General features: G+C 38.7%; 1 protein-coding gene across 4 annotated transcripts in view; it reads left to right on the top strand.

Annotated features, from left to right (window-relative positions):
* Positions 1–25,129, top strand: part of PDE1C (phosphodiesterase 1C) — a 600,432-nt gene that overhangs the window by 528,728 nt on the left and 46,575 nt on the right. For all 4 annotated transcript variants that reach the window (XM_073809804.1, XM_073809805.1, XM_073809806.1 and 1 more), the window contains 3 exons: positions 603–778; positions 8,796–9,026; positions 15,828–15,905. In XM_073809804.1, the coding sequence (XP_073665905.1) occupies positions 603–778; positions 8,796–9,026; positions 15,828–15,905 (485 nt within the window). The remainder of the gene's footprint in view (positions 1–602; positions 779–8,795; positions 9,027–15,827; positions 15,906–25,129) is intronic.

The raw sequence follows: 25,129 nt of genomic DNA, 5'->3' as shown, positions 1-25,129 counted from the left end.
CTTGGGGATCCTGAGATCAGAGGATCTTGACTTCAGGGGGAGGGAGAGCTGGAAAGAAAGAGGACCAAGTGACTGGGTAACTTGGAAAAGTGGTCAGTGTGGAGGCAGGTGGGTGAACTGTGGAACCAAGTAGCAGTCAAGTTTAAATGCATTGATTTCCGAAAGTCAAAGGCAGAGAATTCTTGTGTGGGGGAACCTAGTCATATGGAAAAAGAACATCTGAACTATGGGGACTGTGGGGACGATCAATAGTCATGAGGCTGAAATCTTGGGGTTTTGTTTTCCTGCTGAATATGGAGACTTTCCCAGCTGTTGAATATGGAAAATAGGAATTACAAAGCTCAGGCCCCAGGAATTTCACACAGCGAAATTGAGTGTCAACTGAGTGTTAACCACTCTTCTCTTAGGCTTGTTTATATCGGCACACATTTTCCAAACACTAACCCTCCTCTTCCGTATGTTGTGGGGTTTTTTTGAATTTTTTATTTTATTTACTTTTTTATACAGCAGGTTCTTATTAGTTATCTATTTTATACATATTAGTGTATGTATGTCAATCCCAATCTCCCAATTCTTCCGTATGGTTTTTTTTTGTCCTCCAGTTTGAACAACATCAGTTCGGCAGATGCAAAGCGATCAGGTGTCAAGAGCTCTGGCTCAGAAGGAAGTGCCCCAATCAACAATTCGGTCATCCCTGTTGACTGTAAGAGTTTTAAAGCCACTTGGACTGAGGTGGTGCACGTCAATCGGGAGAGATGGAGGGCCAAGGTGCCCAAAGGTAACGTGCTGCTGGGGAATATTATCCAGACCACTCAGACCCGCTTACAAAGCAAGGCACTGCCGCCCGTGATTTATAGGTGTTGCAAATGAAGCACAAACTCAGGATATAAATTCAAATCGCTGAATGTTAGGATCGACCATCTTTTGATCTTCATTATATCGAACACTCAGTGCACGAGAGAATGAGGCTGACCACCAGGCTTCCCGACAGCGTGACCTTTGTGCTATATGACCAGACTCTTCTCGAAATGAAGATTCTACAGAGAATGGGTGTTGCTATTTCTTGGTTTCTGCTAGGCCATTTTGTCATTCTTATTTCATGTCATGCGGCACATTTATGAGGCCTTTATTCCTTCTTTTATCTAAATGAAGCCTAGCCAGTAGCCACTTCGGCCATTATGTTGGGATAGAAGGGGCTTTAATCGCCTTACATGCATTTTTATCTTTCATGTTCTCAATTTCCCTTCAGCCATTACTCAGGCTAACCTTCTAAGATGAAGATAATGTGCAGGTTAACAGAAATTTGAAGACAGAAAAGTCATCACTCTTGATACTAGAAACAAACAAACAAAAAAACCCTGAAATCTGTTTTTCTGAAATTCATTTGCTCATATGCATGTTTGTGTTTATTGAGCATGTGCTACATGATTCGTACATACTGCATGCTCATGCTATAGTCTAGGTAGGAACACATCCCTGAGGTAAGTTTTAGGAAGCTGTGATGCCTGATTCCAGAGAGGGCACAGACGTGGATGGCTCTAGAGCCCAGCAAGGAGACTGATCTCAATGGGGTTTGTGGAAGTGAGCCTTCAATAACAGTCAGTTTTCGCCAACATCTATTGAATGCCTACCGTATGCCAGGCTCTGTACTCTGTGTTATTCACAGAGGTGAATAACAGACATCCTTGTCCTCAAAGCTCACGGTCTCCTGGGTGGGGTGGGGAGGCATTTGTACAGAGTTTCTTTCAAAGTAAGAATGGGAGTTCAGTTGAAGCTTTGCACTCATCGCCAGCACCTACTGGCCCCGAGCCCCAGACACTCATTATAGGCAAGGAAAGTTTTATCTCCGGTCACAGCATCCCACACTTGTATCCACCCAGTGTCTGCACAAGTGAGAAGAAGAGTAGGAGTAGACAGGCACAGCACGTTCTGGCAGTCTTGGTCCTCAAACATTGGGGGCAGGGGGCTGCTTCTAGTGTGGAAGAGATAAGACCTCACTGCTGGAATTATTCAAAGGCCAGCACTGTGTCCTGTCCAAGTGGCTGTTCAGTTCAGGTGGGGCAAAGGGTTTATCTTTATGACTCTTTTAAGGCATAATTGGGCCCTTATCATTTGGGGACAGAGGTTGCATCCTGAGCTCTGGAGGGAGCCAACGCCTCTTCCATATTTTAGGTGTGGCCTCTCACAGTCTATTCAGATGCTTTAAACATTGAAATCCTCCCTGTTGGCAGGCACTGCAAGCAGCAGTGGTAGCTACTGCATCATTTCAAAGAAGCACTCGTCTTTTTTGTTTTGTTTTGTTTTTTTTGCGGTACGCGGGCCTCTCACTGCTGTGGCCTCTCCCGTTGCGGAGCACAGGCTCCGGACGCAAAGGCTCAGCGGCCATGGCTCACGGGCCCAGCCGCTCCGTGGCACGTGGGATCTTCCCGGACGGGGGCACGAACCCGTGTCCCCTGCATCGGCAGGCGGACTCCCAACCACTGCGCCACCAGGGAAACCCCCAAAGAAGCCCTCTCTTATAATCAATTACGCTCGTTACACTTGAAAATTCAGTTCCTGACAGCACGCAGTTGAAAGTGGTACTTCAAAATAATTTGTCTGCAATTGTGTGGCTTACTAAAATTACCCTCTGAAACTAATCACCTGGGGGAGCATTAGACAGTTTCTTTTCTAGGAGAAAATTGGCCCTTTAAAAAGAACAGATAAATAAGCACTAATAGTTTTTAAATATGTGAGGTGTGCTGATAGAGATAGTCTTAAGCTAACTTGTCCCTAACCTTGGTCGGGGTGCTTGAGAAGGCATCTTGTAGCTTGGATTTGAAGGATGCCTGGGGTTGAGCCATGAATTTAGAAAGGGAGAACAAGGAAAAAGGGGTAGACAAAGGCACACATATATTTCGTGGGAGGATAGTTTGGGTATCAGAGCAAAAGTTGGGAAAAGAGAGAGTTGAATCCCTACTTGCCCTGTGCTCTTTGGCAAATTCAGACAGAGTCTTTGAGAAAAATTCCCTTTGGGGGATGATAATAGACATCGCAGAGTTGATGAAAAGAACAGAAATTACATATGTAAAGCACTGAGAACAGAGCCTGCACATGGTTAGTGCCTGATAAGTAGTAGCTGTTATTTTGAAAAACTGGAAAAGAAAGTTAGAAGTTTGAATGCAAAGTTAAGAAGGTGGTGGTCAAAATGCCCACCTATAATTAATATTTTATAACATTTTCAGCTTCCCAATAATGCCGTTGGCTGGTTGGCTGGTATTAAGAAATTCAGTTTGCATCTGTTTTTCCATTGGTGGTTGGTTTGTGCTATACTATTCCAGGCTGTTTTGCTCATGACTCTTTTTTACCAGAAAACCCTGATTTCAGCAAAGGCTGCCCTGCATGGGGCACTTAAATATATGTTGTTATTAAATTGATCAGAAATGGAATTGGATCTAAAGTTTTAGTTTTATTAATCAAACTGATTTACAGAGCTAGCTAGGCCAGAACGCATAGTTGTTAGGAAAAATTGAATCAGTAATTTTTTTACAGCTCTTAGGGCTGAAAATCGTTATTCCCAAACAAAGATGTGTAGGTATAACAGTTTGCAAGTCTGATAAATATTCATCAGTTTCCATTCAGGATTTAATACTTTTTAAACATTTTTTTCTGGTGTAAGAATAGTAGGTGTTTAGGTTACCATGCTGAAATATAAACAAAATATATAAAGAAGAAAATAAAAATCACTCATAACCTCTCCAGCCAAATATAACAACTGTTGAAATTCTGATGTAATTCTTTTTAATTCGATTTTCAATGCATATTTATAAGTAAAAATTTCCCCTTAAGTTGAGATTATAGTGTATGTAATATAGTATTTTCCTTCTTTATTTCTATTTTGAAGATTTTATTCTGATACTGAATATTCTTAGAAAATATGATGTAAATGGCTACATTGTTTGGAATACCATAGTTGAACCATTTCTCTGTTACTGAGCATTTTGGTTTCTAGTTCTTCATTATTGTATATAACATGGTTATGAACATACAAGTTCAGCAGTCTTTGAGCCTACATCTGATTATTTAGGGTAAATTTCTAGATATGGAATTCCTCTGTCAAAGTAGATGAAAAATTCTAAAGCTCTTGATGTATATCATCAAATTTCTTTCAGGAAAGTTTTTTTTTAAACCATGTTCTCTTTCAGTGGAAGTGTAGTGAGAGTGCCATTTCCCTATATTTTCCCCCTTTATTTTTCTCATTGGGATGTTTATATTTTTATTGCTGATTAATAATAACTTTTTATATATTAAGAATAGTAACTCTTCAGTTGACAAACTGTCTTGCAGTTTCTGCCCTGCCTCTGTCCAGTTAGTTTGTCATATATTATACCTTTTAACTTTGTTTGTTTTTTTAAAATATGTCCTATTTTTATTTTACTACAGATTATCTTCATATTTTTTATTGAATTATGTCTCTATCAAGGTAAATATGAAATAGTATATAATGATACTCCTTTGCAAGTGCTGAGAAGTTTATGGAGTTTTTAAAAATTTCCTCCATTGTCACTCAGTTTTTATTGAAACAATAAAAGATTTTCAACCTAGGTGATTGTAAGTAGATTGCTATTTTACAATTAACTTATTCTTTAATATTATTTTAAATATTTGCATCAAGTTTTATATCTAGCTTAACAATTATTTTTATTTAACACTATGATGTACTGGTTTTACTGTGCATCAATAACATATTTTCCTCATTCCGAGTTTTTTTTTCTTTTTTTTTTTTTTTGGCCACGCTGCGTGGCTTGCAGAGTCTTAGTTCCCCAACCAGAGATTGGACCTGCTCCCTCGGCAGTGAAAGTGCAGAGTCCTAACCACTGGACTGCCAGGGAATTCCCTCATTCTGAGTTTTTAATTGATTGAATTTTTCTGTCAGCTGAAGCACTTTTGCTAAAATTTTTAGAAAGGTCCAATGGGAACATCTTCTGAGTCCTGAATTAGCTAGGAGTACCTTTCTGTTGTTCTTGTATATAATCAAAAGTTGACGACTCAGAATTCACGTAGTGCTTGGTTGTCTTCATTAAGTTAGTTTCTCTCCTTTTCTTTCTTTCTCTCTCTGTTTGTAGGTGGTTTAGGTAGGCATTTCAGAGAATTATATTAAGGAATACTTAGCCCAATATCATTTTTAACCAAGAGCCTATAGTATCATTATTCAGAAAGGCAAATGAAATGAAGAAATCAATGCATTTCTCCAAGACTGCACAGACATTCAGTGTGGGATAGAACCAGCTCTCAGGAGGAATGTAATTTATAGATCATGAGGGCTGTGCTCTACCTTAAGTCTTTATTAGCTCCTTGCTTTTGGCCATTTTCATAATGATCACATCACTACAGATGGTGTGAAATGGAAAGCAGAAGGAAATGAGATTGAACTGCAATGTTTGCTTTCTACTAGTCTAGGAGCCTAGGAGTTCCATGGATGTTAAATCTAAAACCTGAAAAGTTCATTCTTTGTATATATGTCATCTCTGGAACTGTTACCATATACAAATTAATTGTTCTATCACCTTCTTTGTCTCATAGTAGGAAAGATTTTATGTATATTAATATTTCACCTTGAAAATATAAGAGGATTGGATTACAGTGGAACAGATGTTCCTTCTGTCAATTTATTTTCTCTTTTCTTATTTATGTGTTTGCTTGTTTTTGTCTACTTATTTTGAGTAGTAGCACTGGATGCTGATGGCTGATCACACTAATATCAGATATTTCAGAGATACAAAGAAGAGATAGGAGTAGAGTAGAGAAGTTGTAGAACATTTCAGAGCCATCCATTGGAACATGCCTGCTGCAGAGAAAGGAATCATGTCGGATCTGATTATGATGTCATAAGAGCTACCATTCACTAATTTAAACATTAATTGCCTACTGTCAACTGTAGTTGAGCCCAAGCAGACTTGTTTCTGAAATGTACCCCCCAGTTTTTGGGGGGGTTTTTGCTAGATTTTCCATAGAAAATTGGTCTGACTCAGTTGTCAAATGATTTTTTCTTGCTTAGATAATATGTTGCACTCTTGTAGCAAAGCAGAATTTAATACCTTCAGCTTTCATCAAAATTACTTTTAACGGGGATATTTTGAATGTTGAAAGTTTGCAGTAGATTCAGTGGGGATTCTGTGAGAGGATTATACATTATTTTACCTGATATCTGAGTATAAATGAATTCTCTTCCCCCTTGGCCCTCTTTCCCTCTCTGTGTAGTAAGTACAGTCATCTTTTTACTTACCTATAGTCAAATACAGTCAAATGGCTTATTTTTTCAGGATAGGACTTTAGGGTGTGTATAGTTCCTGTATTTTATACTGGTCTGGATTGCTGATGATGGAATATGAGTCAGGTTCATTGGCAGATAGGGTGAATCACACCCTCTGTGTACATTTCATTTAGTCAACAAATACTCCGTGAGCACCTGCTAGGTGCCAGGCATTATACCAAGCACTGGGAATTCAGTGATGGAGATGACATTTGACCTTTGTCCTCGGGGCATTACAGAAGGGTAAGAGGAAGTCTGGACAAACATTCTAGGGAGCCTTCTGTGGGCCTGCAGCCTACTTGAGAATGCCATCTCCCTATCTTCTGCAAGGGCATTCTTTTACTCTTTAGTTGTACCTTTCTGTAGGAGTCAGAAGACATATTATACTATATATGCACATAATTATGCAGCTTTGTTAAGAAATTTTTCCTTACCTCTTCACTGTAAATTATAAATACATCCTGTTGGGAAGTAGAATATCATGAAATATTGAATGGCAAACATTTAAAATTTAAATCAGTGCTTATCAATCCTTATTGCATGTTAGACTCATCTGGAGAGCATTAAAAATATCCTATTTTTGCCTCTCTCCCTCCAGAGTCTGATTTAATTTGTCAGGGGTGAGGCCAGGGTATTGGTTTGGATAGGTGGTTGGATGAACCGATGAAAGGATGAATGAAAACTTCATAAAATATTAAGGAGGACATCTGAGCCAGGCAAATGTAAGGGCAGGAAGAGTGAAATGAAGCCAGAGGTCATAGACATGCACAAAATACAACGCCATAAAGCCCGGCGAACGTGTGAACCTGGAACCAAATCTGGGCTTTGTGCTCTTTAGCAGCTGAAACAAAGGGAAACGTGATCACATGCATAACCACTCTGGTGCCCATTAGATTAACATTTCACCTGTCATCTATGAAAGCCATCTGTTTTCAGGACCAGGGCTAACCAAGGGAAGTAAAGAAGACCCCTGGTAATGAGGTGTGGGGCATTTGTAACACATCTAGAGAAAAAAATGCAATAATGCTTTTCATAGTGGAAGTTGGAAGCCCTTTTGAGTGAATTGAATGCTAGACAGTGAGTCTGTAGACCTTAAGGGAGGATTGGTTTCTGTTAGGTGCCTTCTGTTGGTCTCTGTAGGTTACTTCCTACAATCCAGCTCCACTTCTTTGCCTCCAAGGCTCTGCATGATCTCAACCTTGCATGTCCTTGGTCACTTGACCACATCATCTGTCACTAACCCCTTACTAAATTTGCTTTAGCCATACTGGCTGACTCATTGTCCCTGGAACATACCAAGCTCATTCCAGTCTTACGGCCTTACACTTTTTATTTCCTCCGCCTGGAATGCTCTTTTTTCTTGATTATTGCCTGGTCAGCAATTCGTCATTCAAGATTTGGTCAAATGTCACCTACTTCACCTCCTTACCTAATGCCACCTCCTTCCCTTATGCCCATCGCGTTCCATCATATTACTTTTTTGTAAAACTCCTTTCACCATCTGAAATTATCCTAGTGATTTGTTTGCTTAATTATGGTATTTTCTACTCTATAAGTCTTCTTGCTTGCTGCTGTATTCCCAGTACCTAAAACAGTACTTGACACTGTAGCTGCTCAATAAATATTAGTTGAATGAATGTATCCATTTTTTCATGAATCCTTGACCATAGGCAATTACACTGTGTTTTTGATTAAACACAGAGCCAGACCCTTTCACAGTCAACCAAATTGGAAATAAGGCTGACATCCTCTCATTAAAGAGGAAGACACATACCAGCATCCCTGGCCAAACTAAAGGCCACCTCTCACCCTGTGGACAGTTTGAAGGCCATGTTTTTTGTGAGGCCCAATTACACTCCTCCTACTTTTAAATTCACAGACAGTGGCCTGCAACAGTATTATTCTAGTGGTGGTTATTTTCCCTGTATTTTGGTTTTGTAATCAGTGTTTTTATGTTTAAACTCCAGTTCCTAAGCAAATCTACATGAAACTTCAGTTTTTACTGGGCTGTGGGAGAGCTTTGTAATGTCTTTGAGCCTCAATTCCACGTTTGTAAAATAGGGTTACAATATTAGTAGCTGCCGTACGAGGTTGAGAATGAGAGGAGGTAATCCTTGGAAAGCACTTAGTATAATACCTGGCATAGAGGACACACTCAAGAGAACTTATTGATGGTAATATTAATATTAATAATGCCAATTACAGTATCGGTTTATTAATTATTATTATCCTTATTATTACTTTCTCCCCATCCCCTTCTTCTAACCCACTGTTTTCAGAAATGACATCACCATGAACAGATTTTGTTGGTTTCCTGAATATACATACCAATCTGACTTGAATTAACCAAAATTATACCCCAAACACACAGTGAACACCTTAGGTCATTTTAATGCATTAATTCCCAATGCAAACTCTTGCTTTTGTTCAAAGAGGCAATTCTCCTAATGGCATGACCTCTTTTTATATTTTCTCCACCTTTCCTGGTTTGTTCTGGATGCAGAGGAGAAGGCCAAGAAGGAAGCAGAAGAAAAGGCTCGCCTGGCCGCAGAGGAGAAGCAAAAGGAAATGGAAGCCAAAAGCCAGACTGAAGAAGGTGCATCTGGTAAAGCCGAGAAAAAGGCATCTGGGGAAGCTAAGAATCAAGTCAACGGAACAGGAACAAACCAAAGTGACAGCCCTCGTGCGAAAAATTCCAAAGCTGAGAAGTCATCAGGAGAAAAGCAACAGAATGGTGAGTAGGATTGCGCCGGTGAAAGGCTCTTTTCAGGGTGCTAATGATGTGATGAATGGACGCTGGCAAAGAACTGCCCCTGTGAGGACAGGTCACAGAGCAGGGCTGCCCTGGCCATCCAGCTGCTGCAGATCATACCTCCCTAGGCTGTGGATTCTCTTAGGATCCCATCAAAAGCAGCCAGAAGCTTGCTTAGGCCATGCTCTCTGGGGAGGTTTATATCTTTTGGGCCCTTTCCAGCTGGGTCGTTTTGGAGACTCTGGCCAGCACCTGCCTACCAGCAGGGGAAATTCCTATTAGCAATCCCAGCACATTCCTGAGTGCTTAACGCGAGAATGAATGAATAGAAAGGCAGTCTTCTGTAGGTACCATCCCCCTGGCAGGGCCGACACTCACATCTGCCTAAGGTCTATTTCCATAGTATTGTCTATATATCTGTAGGTGAACAAGTATATACATTAGGATGACCAGTCATCCCAGTTAGCCTGGGAATGAGCGGTTTCCTGGGATTCAGGACTTTCAGTAGTAAAACCAGAAAAGTTCCAGACAAGCCAGGATGAGCTGGTCACTGTCGTGTGCATACAGTTGATGATTTCTTATATTTAATGCAGCAAATATTTATTGGTTAACAACTCCATGCCAAGCACTGCTCTTGGCACTGAGAATTTAGAAATGAAAAGGCCACAAGAAGTCCACAATCTCCTAGGGGATATGGACACCTTCAGAATTAATTCTGAGCCAGTAACAGTAGTGGTATGGCAGATAAAATACCCAAGGGCCATGTGCAGAAAAGAGTAGCTTTGTTGGGTCTGGGGATTGCAAGATGTAGTAAATGTCAAAGAAAGCTTCAAGAAGAGGTGATGTCTAAGCTGCGTTTCAAATGCTAAAATTTGGGGGGACACAGGGACTTCTCAACCAGAGAGAATACAATGAGCTAATGCATAGGGGCATGGAATTGCTTACCTTGTTATGGAAGAGCAGGAAGTTCAGAGTCACTGGAGCTTTCAAGTGCCAGGTTGTGGCATGGTCATCTGGCAGTCAGACAGACCTGGATTCAAGTCACAGCTGTGCCTCTCACTTCTTGCTGGCCTTGGCCAGGTTGCTTAACCTTCCATTGTCTCTGTAAAATGTGCATAATAATAACTGCTCACAGCTTGGGCCACTTGTGAGCTTCCAATAATAATAATGGTAGCAAAAGCAACAATGACAATAAAACAACTAGCATTTATTGATTATACACCAGATGCTGTTTAAAATTCTCTCTTGGGAATTTCCTGGTGGTTCAGTGTTTAGGACTTGGCACTTCCACTGCAGAGGGCCCGGGTTCGATCCCTGGTTGGGGAACTAAGATCCAGCAAGCCATGTGGTGTAGCCAAAAAATAAATAAAAAATAAAAGACCATCCTTTAAAAAGAATAAAAATAAATAAATAAATAGATAACTAAATAAATAAATTCTCTCTTTACATATTCACTCTCTCACCTGCCTGGTAGGTCCAGGTGATCTCCTCTGAACCATGGTCTAGCTATTATGCTACACAGCCCAAGTAAATGAGAAATACGTAGAAAGTGCTTAGCACGACACTCTCCAATTATTTTTGCAATTGACATATATAACATGTAGAACAGAAAACAATGTTTTAATACATGTAATAATGATAAGAGCTCATGTTAGGACTTCCCTGGTGGCGCACTGGTTAAGAATCTGCCTGCCAATGCAGGGGACACGAGTTTGATCCCTGCTCCCGGATGATCCCACATGCCGCGGAGCAACTAGTCCTGTGTGCCGCAACTACTGAGCCTACACTCTAGAGCCCGTGAAGCACAATTACTGAGCCCACGTGCCACAAATCCTGAAGTCCTCGCGCCTGGAGCTCGTGCTCCGCAACAAGAGAAGCCACCGCAGTGAGAAGCCCGCGCACCGCAACGAAGAGTAGCCCCCACTCGCTGCAACTAGAGAAAGCCCGCGCACAGCAACGAAGACCCGACGCAGCCAAATAGATAAATTAAATAAATAAATAAATAAAATGAAAAGGTGTTTAAAAAAAAAAAAAAAGCTCATGTCGTGTTCCAAGAGCTTTGCCTAAATTCCTTCAGGTAAGCCCCACGAACACCCCAGGAGGCAGGGAAGGCCATCATCCGACTTGCCCAGCCTCTCAGCAGCCAGGTTCTGGAGACAGCTCGTAACTAGTCTGCTTTGTATTCAAGCGCATCATAGGTCAGAAAATATGTTCAATTCAATAAGAATTTCTAATACAACTGTTGGAGTTTGAGAGAGCAATGCAAAACACCCCTGTTTTCCCCTACTGAGGGTGGAACCAACTGAGAGGGAGATACCAGAATCAGAAAGTGATCACAATGTTAGCTCCACTGCAACTGGAGCTGAACTGGAAAACACAGACTTGATCTGCTGAGCACATGGGCTTCTGCACACATCTGCCCTGAACTGGGCATGGCCCACGGGACACTGGCAGAGCAGGTGGGATCAGGCCTCGTCCCTCACCCCCCCACTCTGCATCTAAGCAGGCTGCTTCTGCAGTAACAGAAAAGGTGTGTGTCTCATGGAAAACGCATCTCAGAGGGGGCTGGGGGCTGGAGAAACGGGTGGCTGAGCTGAGCTGTGCATACTCAACTCTTCCTTCTAGATGAGTCTCTCCTTCCCAGAGGGGGAATATGTAAGGACTGGTGAGAAAGGCAAGATGTGTTTCTTCCCTACTTTTTTTTCTGTTAGGGAAGTGGGTTTAAAATGTCTTCCTCTTAATAAAAACAGCCATTATTATGTCAGTAACAGTTATGGAATGTTTAATATGTGCTGGACACCGTACGTGGGATTTTACATACACTAAATCATTTAAAAATCCTAGCAACTGTGTGAGGTAGATAGACTCATTTCCATTTTGCAGATGAGGAAAACGAGACTCAGAAAGATTAAATCACTTGCTTAAGGCCAAGCAAACATTAAGTAGAGATTTCAGGTCAAATAGGAATATGTGAGTCCAAATTCTGTATTCCTTAACCAGCATGCCCTTATTTGCGCAGTTCAGTGCTGTTGGTGAGAGTAGGGAGTAGGAGGAATATTGAGACCCAGCTACTGTCCACAAGAAGCTTATAATCTGTTTATTCCAGGGGTTGGCACACTCTTTCTATAAAGGACCAGACAGTAAATTTTATGCTTTGCAGCCCTACAGTTTCTGTTGCAACTACTTAACACGCCTGTTTTAGTATAAAAACAGCCACAGATAACATGTAAACAAGTGAGCATGGCTATGTTGCAATAAAACTTTATTTAGGAAAATTTAAATTTTCACATGTCGTTAAATATCCTTCTCTTTTTTCAACCATTTAATACTCTTAAAAACTGTTTTCAGGTTGTGGGACCTATATGACCAGGCATTGGGGCCACGTTTGGCTCATGGGCCATAGTTTGCCAACCCCTGGTCTGGTCAAGGAGAGAAACCAATGAATACAAACATGCTGGTCACAAAGGAGGTTATACATTCTACGAGACAGGTATAAACAAATACCCAGAGAGGGCAGAGGTGGCAATAATTTATTTTGAAGATGGTTAGGGGAGTGCCTGAAAGAAAACAGGAGCCTGAGCCTCCAGCTAGGCTGGATTGACTCACAACTGCGTTCATTTCCCAAAGTAAGCAGTAGTCTACCATTTCCCTTAAAAATTAAGCATTAAATGAGAGGTGGGAAAAGAAATCAATTTTGAGCAATAATAATAAAGGCTAATGGTGGTTCGGGACTTGGTTGCAGCAGCCTAATTAAAATGATTTATAACTGCACAGAAAGGCTCTTTTGTTTCCCCCTGTTTATTGAATAACAGCTCACATCAGCCGTTAGTCCATATTCAACCCATGGGAAATTACCTAATGGATTCTGTTCAAGGAACATCATCAAACAAACATGTATCACTTTCCCGGCACCCTTCTTTGTGGTCGCTCAAGATAACTTCCAGGATGGAGCTGAAGGATATTGGCTAATTGTGGTTCTAGACATTTGGTCCCCTATCAGCAGTCATGGGAACCCCTAAGCTTTGGTCTCCATCAAGGTACTTTCCCCTTTAGCCTCCCCAACCCTGACTGAGGAGAAGGCAGGCTTCCACAGGCTGCTGGCTAGCATCCAGCACATCAGACGCCTCCTCCTGACCTCTGGAAGACACCCTGGCCCTGCTGCAGCTGTGGGTAAAGCTCCAGTCCAGGGCAACCCTGAAACCTTAAAGTATTGTGCATTAGAGGTGTGAAGTCTCATTGAGGAAAGAAAGACCATTTTTCTGTAGGGAATTAGTTTGACTACAAGACTCAGGATCATCCTTGAGTTCATTTCTGGCATCCTTAAAATAGGGAAAAGCCAGTGCTTGAACTGTTCCATGGGGCTTCCAAAGGAATCCATCTGTTTTGGCTATTGGTGGTGGTAATGTGCAAGGACCATGTGCTTCACTCACACTCCTCCTGCTGGCACTGTGGCCAGAGTTGACTCCCCTTCCCTCAAGCTTAAAGTTTGTCAAATTCCATTAAAACTACTTATTTTGTAGAATGTAACCTAAAATGGTCTTGAATTATCCTTGGGTAACCATTTCTATATAAATCTATAGGCCAAAGGCATTTAAAAATGGCAACAGTAAATGAAAGTCTGAAATCTAGAACTTAAGCTTCATAGGGAAGTTGCAAAATACAGTACTTGAGAGCTTGGCCTCTAGAATCAGACCTATCTGTGTATGTTATGGTAAATTACTTTATCTGTGCTTTAGGTTCCAGAGCCATAAGATAGAGATGATTCTGTGGGTTTTTTGCTTAAGGCTATTTAATATTTAAGCAAAATCACTTTGTAGAAAGATCAGTTGGTCATTTGTCAGATCAATGGCTTAAACCAGATCTAAAGTAGCCAACAGGAGCAGTTTTGCTATAGCAGCAGACACTCTTGCAAAGTTTGGGGCAGAGATGCAGCCTGAGAGTGTGTGAAACACATTCAGGAGAGCAGTCCACTGCACTCAACACAGCTGGCCCGACCAGCGTGTGACAGAGTGTCCGCAGTGAAGTCAAGGAAAAACTCAAACTTGGAAAACATCCTCAATCATTTGGTGATTCAGCAAATTGATCACTTAGTGAATGAATCTTTGACGAATTTGTCTGCTTTCAATAATAGTACCTTCATAATGGGGTTGCTATGAGAATTTAATGAAATGACGCATGTAAAGCATTTAGCACGCTGCCTGGCACAAAGAAAGCAGAAAAGATAAATGTACCCTTCCCGCCTTGGGCCCTGCTCCCCGCTTCCTGGCTGCAATAATTATGAGGGTCTTTTTGCTTTATTAATGCCAGTAATTTAGTAGTAATCTGTTCTTGGTTTTATGCAGGCTAAAAAGAAAGCCGCCATCAGTAAGATTTGTAAGAAAAATATCCGAAACTTGAGAAGAAATCTGAGAGAAGAAATACCATGTCCTTTCAATGTCACACTGGCATATTGTCAAAAAAGACCTGCCCAAGGATTATTTAACTGTCTTAGGCAGGGGTCAGCAAACTTTTTCTGTGTAGGCCCAGATAATAAATATTCCTGGCTTTGCATGTCTCTGCTGCAACTATTCAACTCTACCGTTGCAGCAGGAAAGCAACTACAGACATTATATAAATGAATGGATGTGGCTATGTTCCAATAAAACTTTATTTCCAAAAATGACAACAAGCCAGATTGGCCCACGGACAATAATTTGCTGACCCCTTGTTTTAGAAGAACATGACTATGTTTAACTTTGTCATTTACTATTTGCTCAAGCCTAGGTACTGTGAGGTTATGTACTAACGTGTAGATTTTTGACTACTAGAGGAGATAACCCCAACAGTTATAGTTTTATTGCCCTGTAGGACATAACCAGTTTCATCTCTAACCTAGCAATCTTATTTTAATATATTTCTAAAATACTTAGAAATATCCATTTCCTTTTTTTTTTTTTTTTTTTTTTTGCGGTACGCGGGCCTCTCACTGCTGTGGCCTCTCCCGTTGCGGAGCACAGGCTCCGGAAGTGCAGGCTCAGCGGCCATGGCTCACGGGCCCAGCCGCTCCGCGGCACGTGGGATCTTCCCGGACCGGGGCACGAACCCGCGTCCCCTGCATCGGCAGGTGGACTCTCAACCACTGCACCGCCAGGGAAGCCCCTATCCATTTCCTTAAATGCTCTTGGAACCATCCTTACTGTCTTCCTGGTTCCTTCATAAATGAATTAAATAAATTTTTGACACATGTTCACTCTACACTGGTGTGCATAGTGTTTTTTAACTTTTACATATTACATTTCAACAAGCTCATTAATTAAAGTACCATTTACAGCTCAGTTTTAGAATAACAGCTGTCATTGAGTGACGTGCCAGATAGCACATTCAGTACCTTAAATGCATTTATCCTTATATTATGCCTATAAAGTAGGTATTATTATCACCATTTTGCAGATAAGGAAAAGCACATAGAAGTTAAATAGTAGCTATTAATTGATATAACTTACAGTAACGCAGGTTTTTCCTCACTCCACAGCCTAATAGTAAAGCTGAACTGCCTTCCTTGGAAAATAACGCCATTGACTTAAGTACAATCCTGTTTAACATGAACTTTCAGTCTTAATTTCCAGATCATAATCCAATTTCCAGGGCCTAATCCAGTTTCCTGATATTTACACTCAGACATGTAACCCCTCACGACTAAAATTATGTGGTTTTTTTCTTTTTTCACCTTGACAGGTTTAAAGATATTTATAACTTCCCCGTTAGCTTTACACATGTACTGTTTGTCATGTTTATTACTTTCAGGTGACTTGAAAGATGATAAAAATAAGACAGACAAGAAGGATCAATCCAGTGTCAGAAATGATTCAAAGAAAACAGATGGTAAGAGCATAATTCCCATTATATTTTTCCATAAATTGTGCAATTTAATGCAAGCTTGTTAGATTTACACATAAAGTTGCAATTGTGTGGAATTGTTAATATAGTCTTATACCCTGAAAAAAAAACATTCACTGCATTTAAAGAGTACTATTATCCCCTTTTCAATAATTTACAAATTATTGTTGTATCTTTTCCCTTCCACCGTACTTTCTCCATCACAAATGAGTTCTATACTCTTTCTTTTCCCACTTGCCATTTTTCATTTTAAACTTTATGAAAAGGTGATTCTGGGCTTGCTGATTATAATGGAATGGAATATAAGCCTTTGTGAATTATGCAGTGTAAATGGGAAATGTTCCATGTTTTCAGTTTTCAATTTTTTATACCTTTAATGAGTTATTATTTTGGGTAAGAACAAAAACAGAAATCTGTTCAGTGTTATCAGTATGTTGGGAGGCCCACATACTGGAGAATGTGCATAGCTGTAGAATACAGTTTGGTCAGCAAGAGTACATCTTAAAGGCAAGCTGTGGATGACAATCCCAGACCAGTTAGAATGAACCTACATTGTGATGGGCTTCATGAGCACTGCTTTTACTTTGCATAAATAGCATTCCATTCTTTATAAAATCTGAAAGTTCAAATTATATTGCCCTCCAAACTTTGGACCATCAGATTGAGAAAACTACTCTCACCTTTTATATAATCCTCCTGTTTCAATTATAACATGGGCTTATTCCTAGTTATCCCCCCATACATATAAGTGATATTAAACTAAAAATGAAAGTTTTAGGAAGTGGTTTTTGTTAGGGTCTCAGACTCTTTGAACGATACCTCCCTGCAGACATTGTATTAGATGCTAAGCTATTCTTTGAGTAGTTTGGTTAGTCAGAGAAGAACAAATGCAGGGTAATCAGGTTGAGGAGTAAGAAGAAATTTGAATACAACTCATACATCTGTTAAAAAGAGAGAATTGCCTTTAGTTTTCATCTCTAAGCCATTGTGATATGCTCTCTTTACCCATATGCATGAAATCAGTTCTTTCTTTGAAGATCATTCAAATAACTCACACCAGGTGTCTTATCACATAATATCTGGGGAACACACATGTCCAATTTTTTCACCAAATTGTTTATGCAAATGGAAACCACTTGCTTAATACATACCCTCCTTGAATAATTGTGACTAAGACATGAATTACATGGAGATAAAATAGGATTCAGAATGACAGTCTCTTAGCCAGACTCTGTTATGGGTAAGGTTTGTTCAAGTCCCAGACATCATTAGACCCAAGTTAAGGTAACACAAGCCAGAATATGTACAGTAGAGGAGAATGCTGTTAGTTATAAACCCAGCACCTGGACACCTGACCCATCCTATATCCAGTGACTGACCCGTCTGAATTCCTACAGCATAAAAGCCCAGAATAAACCAATTCCCAGATCTTTAACATGGGGTCTTGAATCTTGTTGTATGTTTGTATTGTGCTATAAATAACTGTTGTAATGTATTCATGTGAGCATTGTAGGTTAAATTTTATCACCTTCATTATGCCCTTTTATTTTACCTGTGTCTTTTTTAACTGAATTATCACCAGTATTTTAAATAATTAAACTGTTTTTTGTTTTTTTTTTTTTTTTTTTGGTGGGATGAAGTGATGAAATAGATATTTTGTTCTATGGAACAAATAAGCATAAAGCTTGATTATTTAATGAATAGGATTCTTGATCCCATAGGGCAGTGAACAGGATGCAGTAAATAAAGAAGGGACATTTTCTGATGTCTATCCTTTTTCCCTCCATAACTCCAACCTTCCACTGTTTCAAACTGAGTCTGGTGTGTCCATATACTTGTAAGTCTGGGCATGAAAAACTTTGTATTTTAATTTCATTGATGGGCTAACACGACATCAGTCATTATCATTGCTTTGGTGTCATCAGGACTTAGATCACTGGGCTTTAGTTACTTGTGTTATCTTAGCCCAAAATCCTATCAGGACTAAAGTTATTTCTTAGTGGCATGAAGTGGAAAAGAATTTGATCAGCTTCATATACCCCTTCTCCTTTGCATTAAAACTCTCTACTTTAGAAAAAATTTTAAATGATATGCATATCAGTAGATATATTGATTTTTAGAAACTATCTAGTAACAAACAGATACTTTTTGCACATTTCTTTTTAACGGATCTTATTACATCTGATGACCAGAGGGAGTCAGTTTAACTATTTTTAATGCTCCTACCCTTAATCCAACCCCTGGGAACCAGCTCTAATTTTTGAAAGGGAGTATCCAAGCATAATATGGTGCCCAGTGTGATCAAACCCACTGTGTTTTGAAGTTTAATATTCTATGCATTCAGAAAGAAACTCAATGGAAACTAGACTACAGTTGGCTATTCCCAAACTCCAATGAGCTGAGGCACACACAGAAGGAAGGAACATGTGCTGAAAGGGTAAATTACATCCTGGCAAAATGAACACATTGCAGTTGTACATTATCTCTGTCAGACTACTGAAGTACTGTTTAGTACCCTGCAGCACTAATTTTCTAACTGACTTCAAAGAATGAATGCTCTTTGAAAATACCTTGTTTCTTAGGGAGAAATGTACTAACATAAAAAGATCTAGGTTTCTGAGCCAAGATTCTCTCAGAGGCTGTTTTTACACTGTCATTGGGAGACTTGTGGGGTGCCACATGAATGAATTATTTTCAGTGTGTTTTTAGTCATGTTTGAAACAGCATAGCTATAATTTTTATAGTTGCCCAGAAATATGAATTTGCCCTTCACTTTATGTGACTACATTAACAGAGATATAAGAGATAGCCACTGTTTGTGTCTCTCAAATGATTCTCTATAATTAGGCCCTGCAAGGTTATTTACCAAGTCCCAGGGAGGGAGTTCAGCAGGAATTTTTCCTTTATTGAATGTTCTGGGAATTGGAATGTTAAAGATGTCAGTTCATGAAATGTAAGTCAGTTGTGAAGAGTGGAGTGGACAAAATACAATCCATGGACATCTGCTTCTGCAAAGAACGCTACCAAGAATTAGGTTTACCCTTCCACCTGAAACAGTTTTTAAAAAAAGACAACATATGTGGAAGAATGGTTTTTCAAGAAATGAAGACATCAGGAAATATTGGGCATCAAGAAATGAAGACAGTGCTCTCTAAGAAACAAATGAAGTAAGCCCGACGATTGCCTCAGCTTACTGCATTGAGAGGGTTTCCAGGCAGACCTGATGGATTCCTTGTGTTGAGGAGTTGACTAAGGATCCAAGGATACCAAGGCAGCTATAATTAATGGGATAAAACACAAGAGAGGATAGAACTGAAGAGAGATAGAACTCTAGAAATCTGAAGAGTATTCATCAGAGTACTAATTGACTCTCAATGAGGAAACCACCTGAGACCAGGAAAGAACCATTCAAGAGGTTTAGAAAGAACAGTCCTGATGTTCACACTTCACACAGAGCAATAAAAGTGCCTATTCCTACTAGCCAGACTAGAATACCTCATAATTTAAAGGGAATTGGAATTTAAAGGGAATTGGGTAGAATACTCATAATTGTCTTGCCTTAGCAGGGGAATAATTAGTTGTAGGCTAAATGTTGCTTTAGGCTCACCTAACAAATCTTAAAATCAAGATATAAGAGGATCAAAGTGTTTCCAAGTAACTGCATCCCAGGATAAAGCATGCGTGTGTGTGTGTGTGTGTGTGTGTGTGTATACACACTCCCAGCAAGCTAAAATTCACAATATCTAACATCCAATCAAAATTTACTGGACATGCAAAGAAGGAAGAAAACACTACCAATAATAAGAGGAAAATAACAACCAATTGAAATCAACCCAGAACTGAAACAGATGTTAGAATTAGCAGACAAGAGCATTAAAGTAGTTCTTACAATTCTTACAACTGTAGCCCATATGTTTAAGTAGAGACATGAAAGATATAAAAAAGATCAAATGTCTAGAGATGAAAACTACAGTGTCTGATATGAAAAATATACTGGATGGTATTAACTAAATAATATTGTATGGGATTAATGATAAACACACTGGATATGATTAGACATTTTGGAAGAAAAGAGTAGTGAGAATTAGCAATAGAAACTATCTGAAATGAAGCACAGAAAACAAGAATAGAAATTGTAAAGAGCATCAATGAGTTGTAAGACACCTTCAGACAGCCTAATGTATGTGTAATTGGAGTCCCTAAAGTAAAGAAGAGGGAAAGGAGGAAAGAATATTTGATGAAATGATGGCTAATATTTTGCCAAATGATGAAAACTGTAAGTCCATAGACTTAAGAAGCTCAATAAAACACAAGCACAAGGAATATAAAGAAAATTACACCAAAAGCATATTATAATCAAATTACTCCAAACCATTAATGAAGAGAAAAATTTAAAAAACAGCTAGAGAAAAAAAAAAGATACATATGGAGAGATGAACAAAGATAAGGATAACAGTAGATACAATGCAAGTGAGAAAACAGTGGAGCAACATCTTTAAAGTGCTAAGGGGAAAAATTCAACCAAGAATTTTATACCCAGCAGCAATATCTTTCAGATATTAAAAACTGAAAGAATTCATTACTGGTAGACCTACACTACAAAAAATGTTAAAGAACAGCAGAAGGATGGATATGCCAGATGGAAATATGGATCCACACAAAGAAATGAGGAGCACTAAAAATGGTAACTAGATGGATAAATATACAATATTTTTTCTTATCATTTAAATATCTTGACTATTTAAATAATTGACTATTTGAACAGAATAATAATATATTACTGAGTTTATAGCATATATAAAACTAAAATGTATGACAGCAATAGCATAAAAGTGAGAAGGGGAGAAATGTAAATATGCTATTGTAAAGTTCTACTATCGTACATGAAGTGATATAATATCAATTGAAGGTATTGGATTGGCCAAAAAGTTCATTCAGGTTTTTGGCCAACCCAATAGATAGAGATAAATTAAGAGCATATACTGTAAACTCTAAAGCAATTACTAAAATAACAAGATAATGACATATAGCTAATAAGCCAAAAGAGATAAAATGGAATCATAAGAATAATTAATCCAAAAAAGGTAGAAAAAGAATAAGAAGAGAACAAAGAATAGATGAGACAAATAGGAAACAAATAGCAAGAATATAGACTTAACACTAAGCATATCAGTTATCACATTAAATGTAAATAGCCTAAACAGCCCAAATAAAAGGCAGAAATTTTCAGATTGTAAGACCCAAGTATATTCTGCCTTTATATTAAAAGACACAAAAACTCAAAAATAAAAGGATGGAAATTGGTGTGCCAAGCTAACAGTAATCAAAAGAAAGCTTGCATGATTATATTAATACCTGATAAAGTAGATTTCATAGCAAACACTATCACCGGAGAAAGGAGGTTCATTTCATGATAAAGTCTATTTATCAAGAGGATATAATAATCCTTTACATTTATGTACCAAAATGCATGAAATGAAGTGTAAAAAAATTTTAATACACAATTCTATTTGGAAGCATTAACATCCCTCTCTCAATCATCGACAGGCTAAGTATATATAAAATCAGTGAGGAAAAGAAGACTTGAATGACATTATCAACCAACTTGACTTAATTGGCCTTCCCAGAACACCCACAGTATGAGAATACATATTCTTTTCAAGTGCACATAGGACATTTATAAATATAGATTACATTTTGGGATGTAAAGCAAGTCCCAATAAATGTAAAATGATTCAAGTCATACAAAGAATGTTCACAGGTCACAATGGAATTACACTGTCATAGGATGTTCACATTGTTTTATTTTCTTTTTAATAGCTATAGAATTTATAGTGATGTTGTCTTTATCATTTTTTATATTGGTGATTTGTGTATTCTCTCTTTTTTTCCTGACCAGTCTGGCTAGAGGTTAATAAATTTTATTAATCATTGTCATTAATATTTTCCATTGTTTTTCTGTTTCTATTTCATTGATTCTGACCTGATCTGTATTATTTCCTCTCTTCTGCTTGCTTTTGGGTTTGGTTTGCCTTATTTTTCTAGTTTCTTAAAGTGGAAGTTAATGTCATTGATTTGAGATATTTTTCCTTTTCTAATATAGGCCTTTAATGCTGTATATTTCCCTCTAAATACTATTTTAGTAACATGCCACAAACTGATTTGTTGCATTTTTATTCACATTCATTTCAAAATATTTTCTAATTTTATTTTAATTTCTACATTGATCTAAGGATTATTTAGAAATATATTCTTAGTTTCCAAATATTTGGGAATTTTCCAGAGGTAGTTGAAATTTAAGTTCTTTCTAAATTGATCTATAGATTCCATGCAATCCCAGTTAAAATCCTAGCGGGCTTTTTGGGTAGAAACTGACATGCTGGTTTTAAAATGTATATGGAAATGCAAATCACTCAGAATAGACAAAGCAACTTGGGAAAAGAAGGAAAAAATTGGAGGACTAAACAGGTAGGCCTGATTTCAAGACTTATAAAGCTATAATAATCAAGGCAGTATAGTATTGGCATTGAGATAGACAAATGGGTCAGTGGAGTGGAATAGAGGGTCTAGAAATAGATCCACATGTATATGGACTTCTTATTTTTGACATCGTCAGTTGAAGGAATTCCACATTGACAGTAAATGAAGGGTGGATTATGCTGTAGAAGACTTGTTGACACTAAAATGAATACTTGTGACCAATGTGTGGTTTTGATTGCTAGTTTACTGTGAAATATATCCTTCATGTACACTGGAATGCTCACATCTACTGGCCAGTCAGCGGTTTCTTTCTCCCAAAGGAAAACCTACTGGGGAAGTCAAATCACATCAGAAAGTTGCCTACTAAGCTGATAATGTAGGGGAAGTTAGTTGATGAATTGTGACTTCAAGGTAGAATATCCTGAAATGTCTGTCTCTACCCTTGGGATGGATCTGCCAAGAAGAGTGAATAGGGACCATCTTGTGTACACTAGATACAGACAGTGCAAGAGGCGGCCCTCCATGGCACCGCTTTTACGTCTAGTCTCCTTTTGGATCTCACATTCAGTATCAGATATGTTGATATCTTGGGGTAGATTCTCATTCTTGTTCATTTTCAGTCATCCTTGATGGCATGTCTGGACCTTGATCTTGATGAAACTTCTTTGTTTTTAAGGCAACAGTCCTCAAACTTTTTCTCTCTTATTTTCTTTTCCTAACATATTATCATAAGCTTTGCATACCTCCCAAAATTATGCCCAGATCATGAACTCTGGTGGGTAAAATAGGCCAAAGATGGTGAACAGTTCTGGGGATACTAGCTGGTACCCTGCCCTTTTCTCTCATACCCAAGACGGTGCTACACTGTAACAATAACCTTGAGTCCTTTCTAGTTTACTTTAAAAATTAAACCTGTAAGACTGTAGGGCTTAACTGTTTCTAGCAATGATTGATTTGCAACACACTTCACCATTGATTATGCCACTGATGTCAACACTACTGTCTTGAGGTAGTTTCTACAAATAGTTAATCCTGTCCTTTGGATTTTTTACTCGCTTCCTTCTCAGAGGATAACATTATTTCTTAGTTCTGGGAAGATATCTCACTGTAGCCTTCTATGTATTGACAAAAGTAGGTCTATTTCTTTAATGAAGGAATTGCCTTCCACATGAGAATCTAGGATCCTTATGGGTTATTTTTCATGAGTGTACAGGGACCAAACATCTGGAGTGCCCTGGGTCCCAGTTAAGATAAGTCATCATAACAACACATGTTCTGATTAATATCCCATTTCCCTTAGCCATTTGTCCATGGAAACTCTTGTGACCCATTTACTTAACATATTTATATGTATCAACACATGGAGCATCAACAGTGAGTACATGCTGTGGTTTAGCAAGAAAGAGGCATGACATACTTGCTTTTAAAAATATTTTATGCCTTATTTTCTCAAGTAGTGTGATAACCCAAGTGTCTTAACCCTCCACTGCAATGTCCCTGTCAAAGGAAAACAACAAAAAGTTGATAAATGTATGAGAGAATTGCAATATTGTTTTTAGATGCCTGTTATTCTTATGCATCTAGATAAGATCCCCTAATTAGATTCTAAAAGGTTTTGTTGCTTAAATTTTTTGATTTATATACTTCAGTGCCATTTTCTAATTGATTTTTGAAGCCATGCTGTAGGTTGACCCAACAAGGGTTGTTGTGAGTGCAGCAATACTGAAACCCAATATAATTTTTTTGGATGGATTTTGGGGAAAACTATTAGCCAATCCATTATACGTGGGTTGGAAGTGGTCAAATGGGGTGAACTCAGAAAATCTCTTTGTTCCTTTTTGCTGCGGATGATACACTTGAGAGCACGGAGGTACAGAAGCCATTGACATCCACATGGTTCTAGCATTGATGAGTCACAGTGAATCAGAACAGTTAGCTCTTTTGGTTACGCTCATCCATTTCAAACCAATGTGTTTTTAGTATAGTTTTAGGTTCAGTGAATATCCTTGTGCTTTTTAAGGAGGGTATATAATACATAGCCTCATGGTGGATTATAAAGGAACAAGGTGACATGCAACAATTATTATCTTCCTGTAGGTTTTGTGTTATTGAAATTCATGTTTGTAGTATCAAACAGCAACTGAAATTGTGTGTGTGTATATACATATATATGTATGTATGTATATTGTGTATATATATACATATATATATGTATTGTGTGTGTATCTATGTATATATACATATATATAATACAATGTAAGATTGGTGGGTTTAAAATAATTAAATTGTGTTCTACTAAAGAAAACTTCTAAAGTCAATTCATGCTTTTCACATAGCTGTTTAGATTCCAGTCTCTTACCAAATAACTACATAGTAGAAATGTCACATAAAACTATATTGTGTACTCTTTGTTAATGACGAAATTAATATTTTTAAACAGCTTTTCCCTTGCAATTATTGGTGTATAAGCTTTCATTGTTTCACTCTATCTTCTAGACATTTCGTTACACTCTTAATGTACCATTGTATTTTTTTTTTTTTTTTTTTGCGGTATACGGGCCTCTCACTGTTGTGGCCTCTCCCGTTGTGGAGCACAGGCTCCGGACGCGCAGGCTCAGTGGCCATGGCTCACGGGCCCAGCCGCTCCGAGGCACGTGGAATCCTCCCGGACCGGGGAAAGAACCCGTGTCCCCTGCATCGGCAGGCGGACTCTCATCCACTGCGCCACC

This window comes from Tursiops truncatus, chromosome 9 (assembly GCF_011762595.2).
Source record: "Tursiops truncatus isolate mTurTru1 chromosome 9, mTurTru1.mat.Y, whole genome shotgun sequence".
NCBI lineage: Eukaryota > Metazoa > Chordata > Mammalia > Artiodactyla > Delphinidae > Tursiops > Tursiops truncatus.
Note: the sequence above shows the minus strand (reverse complement) of the source record. Positions and strands in the feature narration are given on the sequence as shown.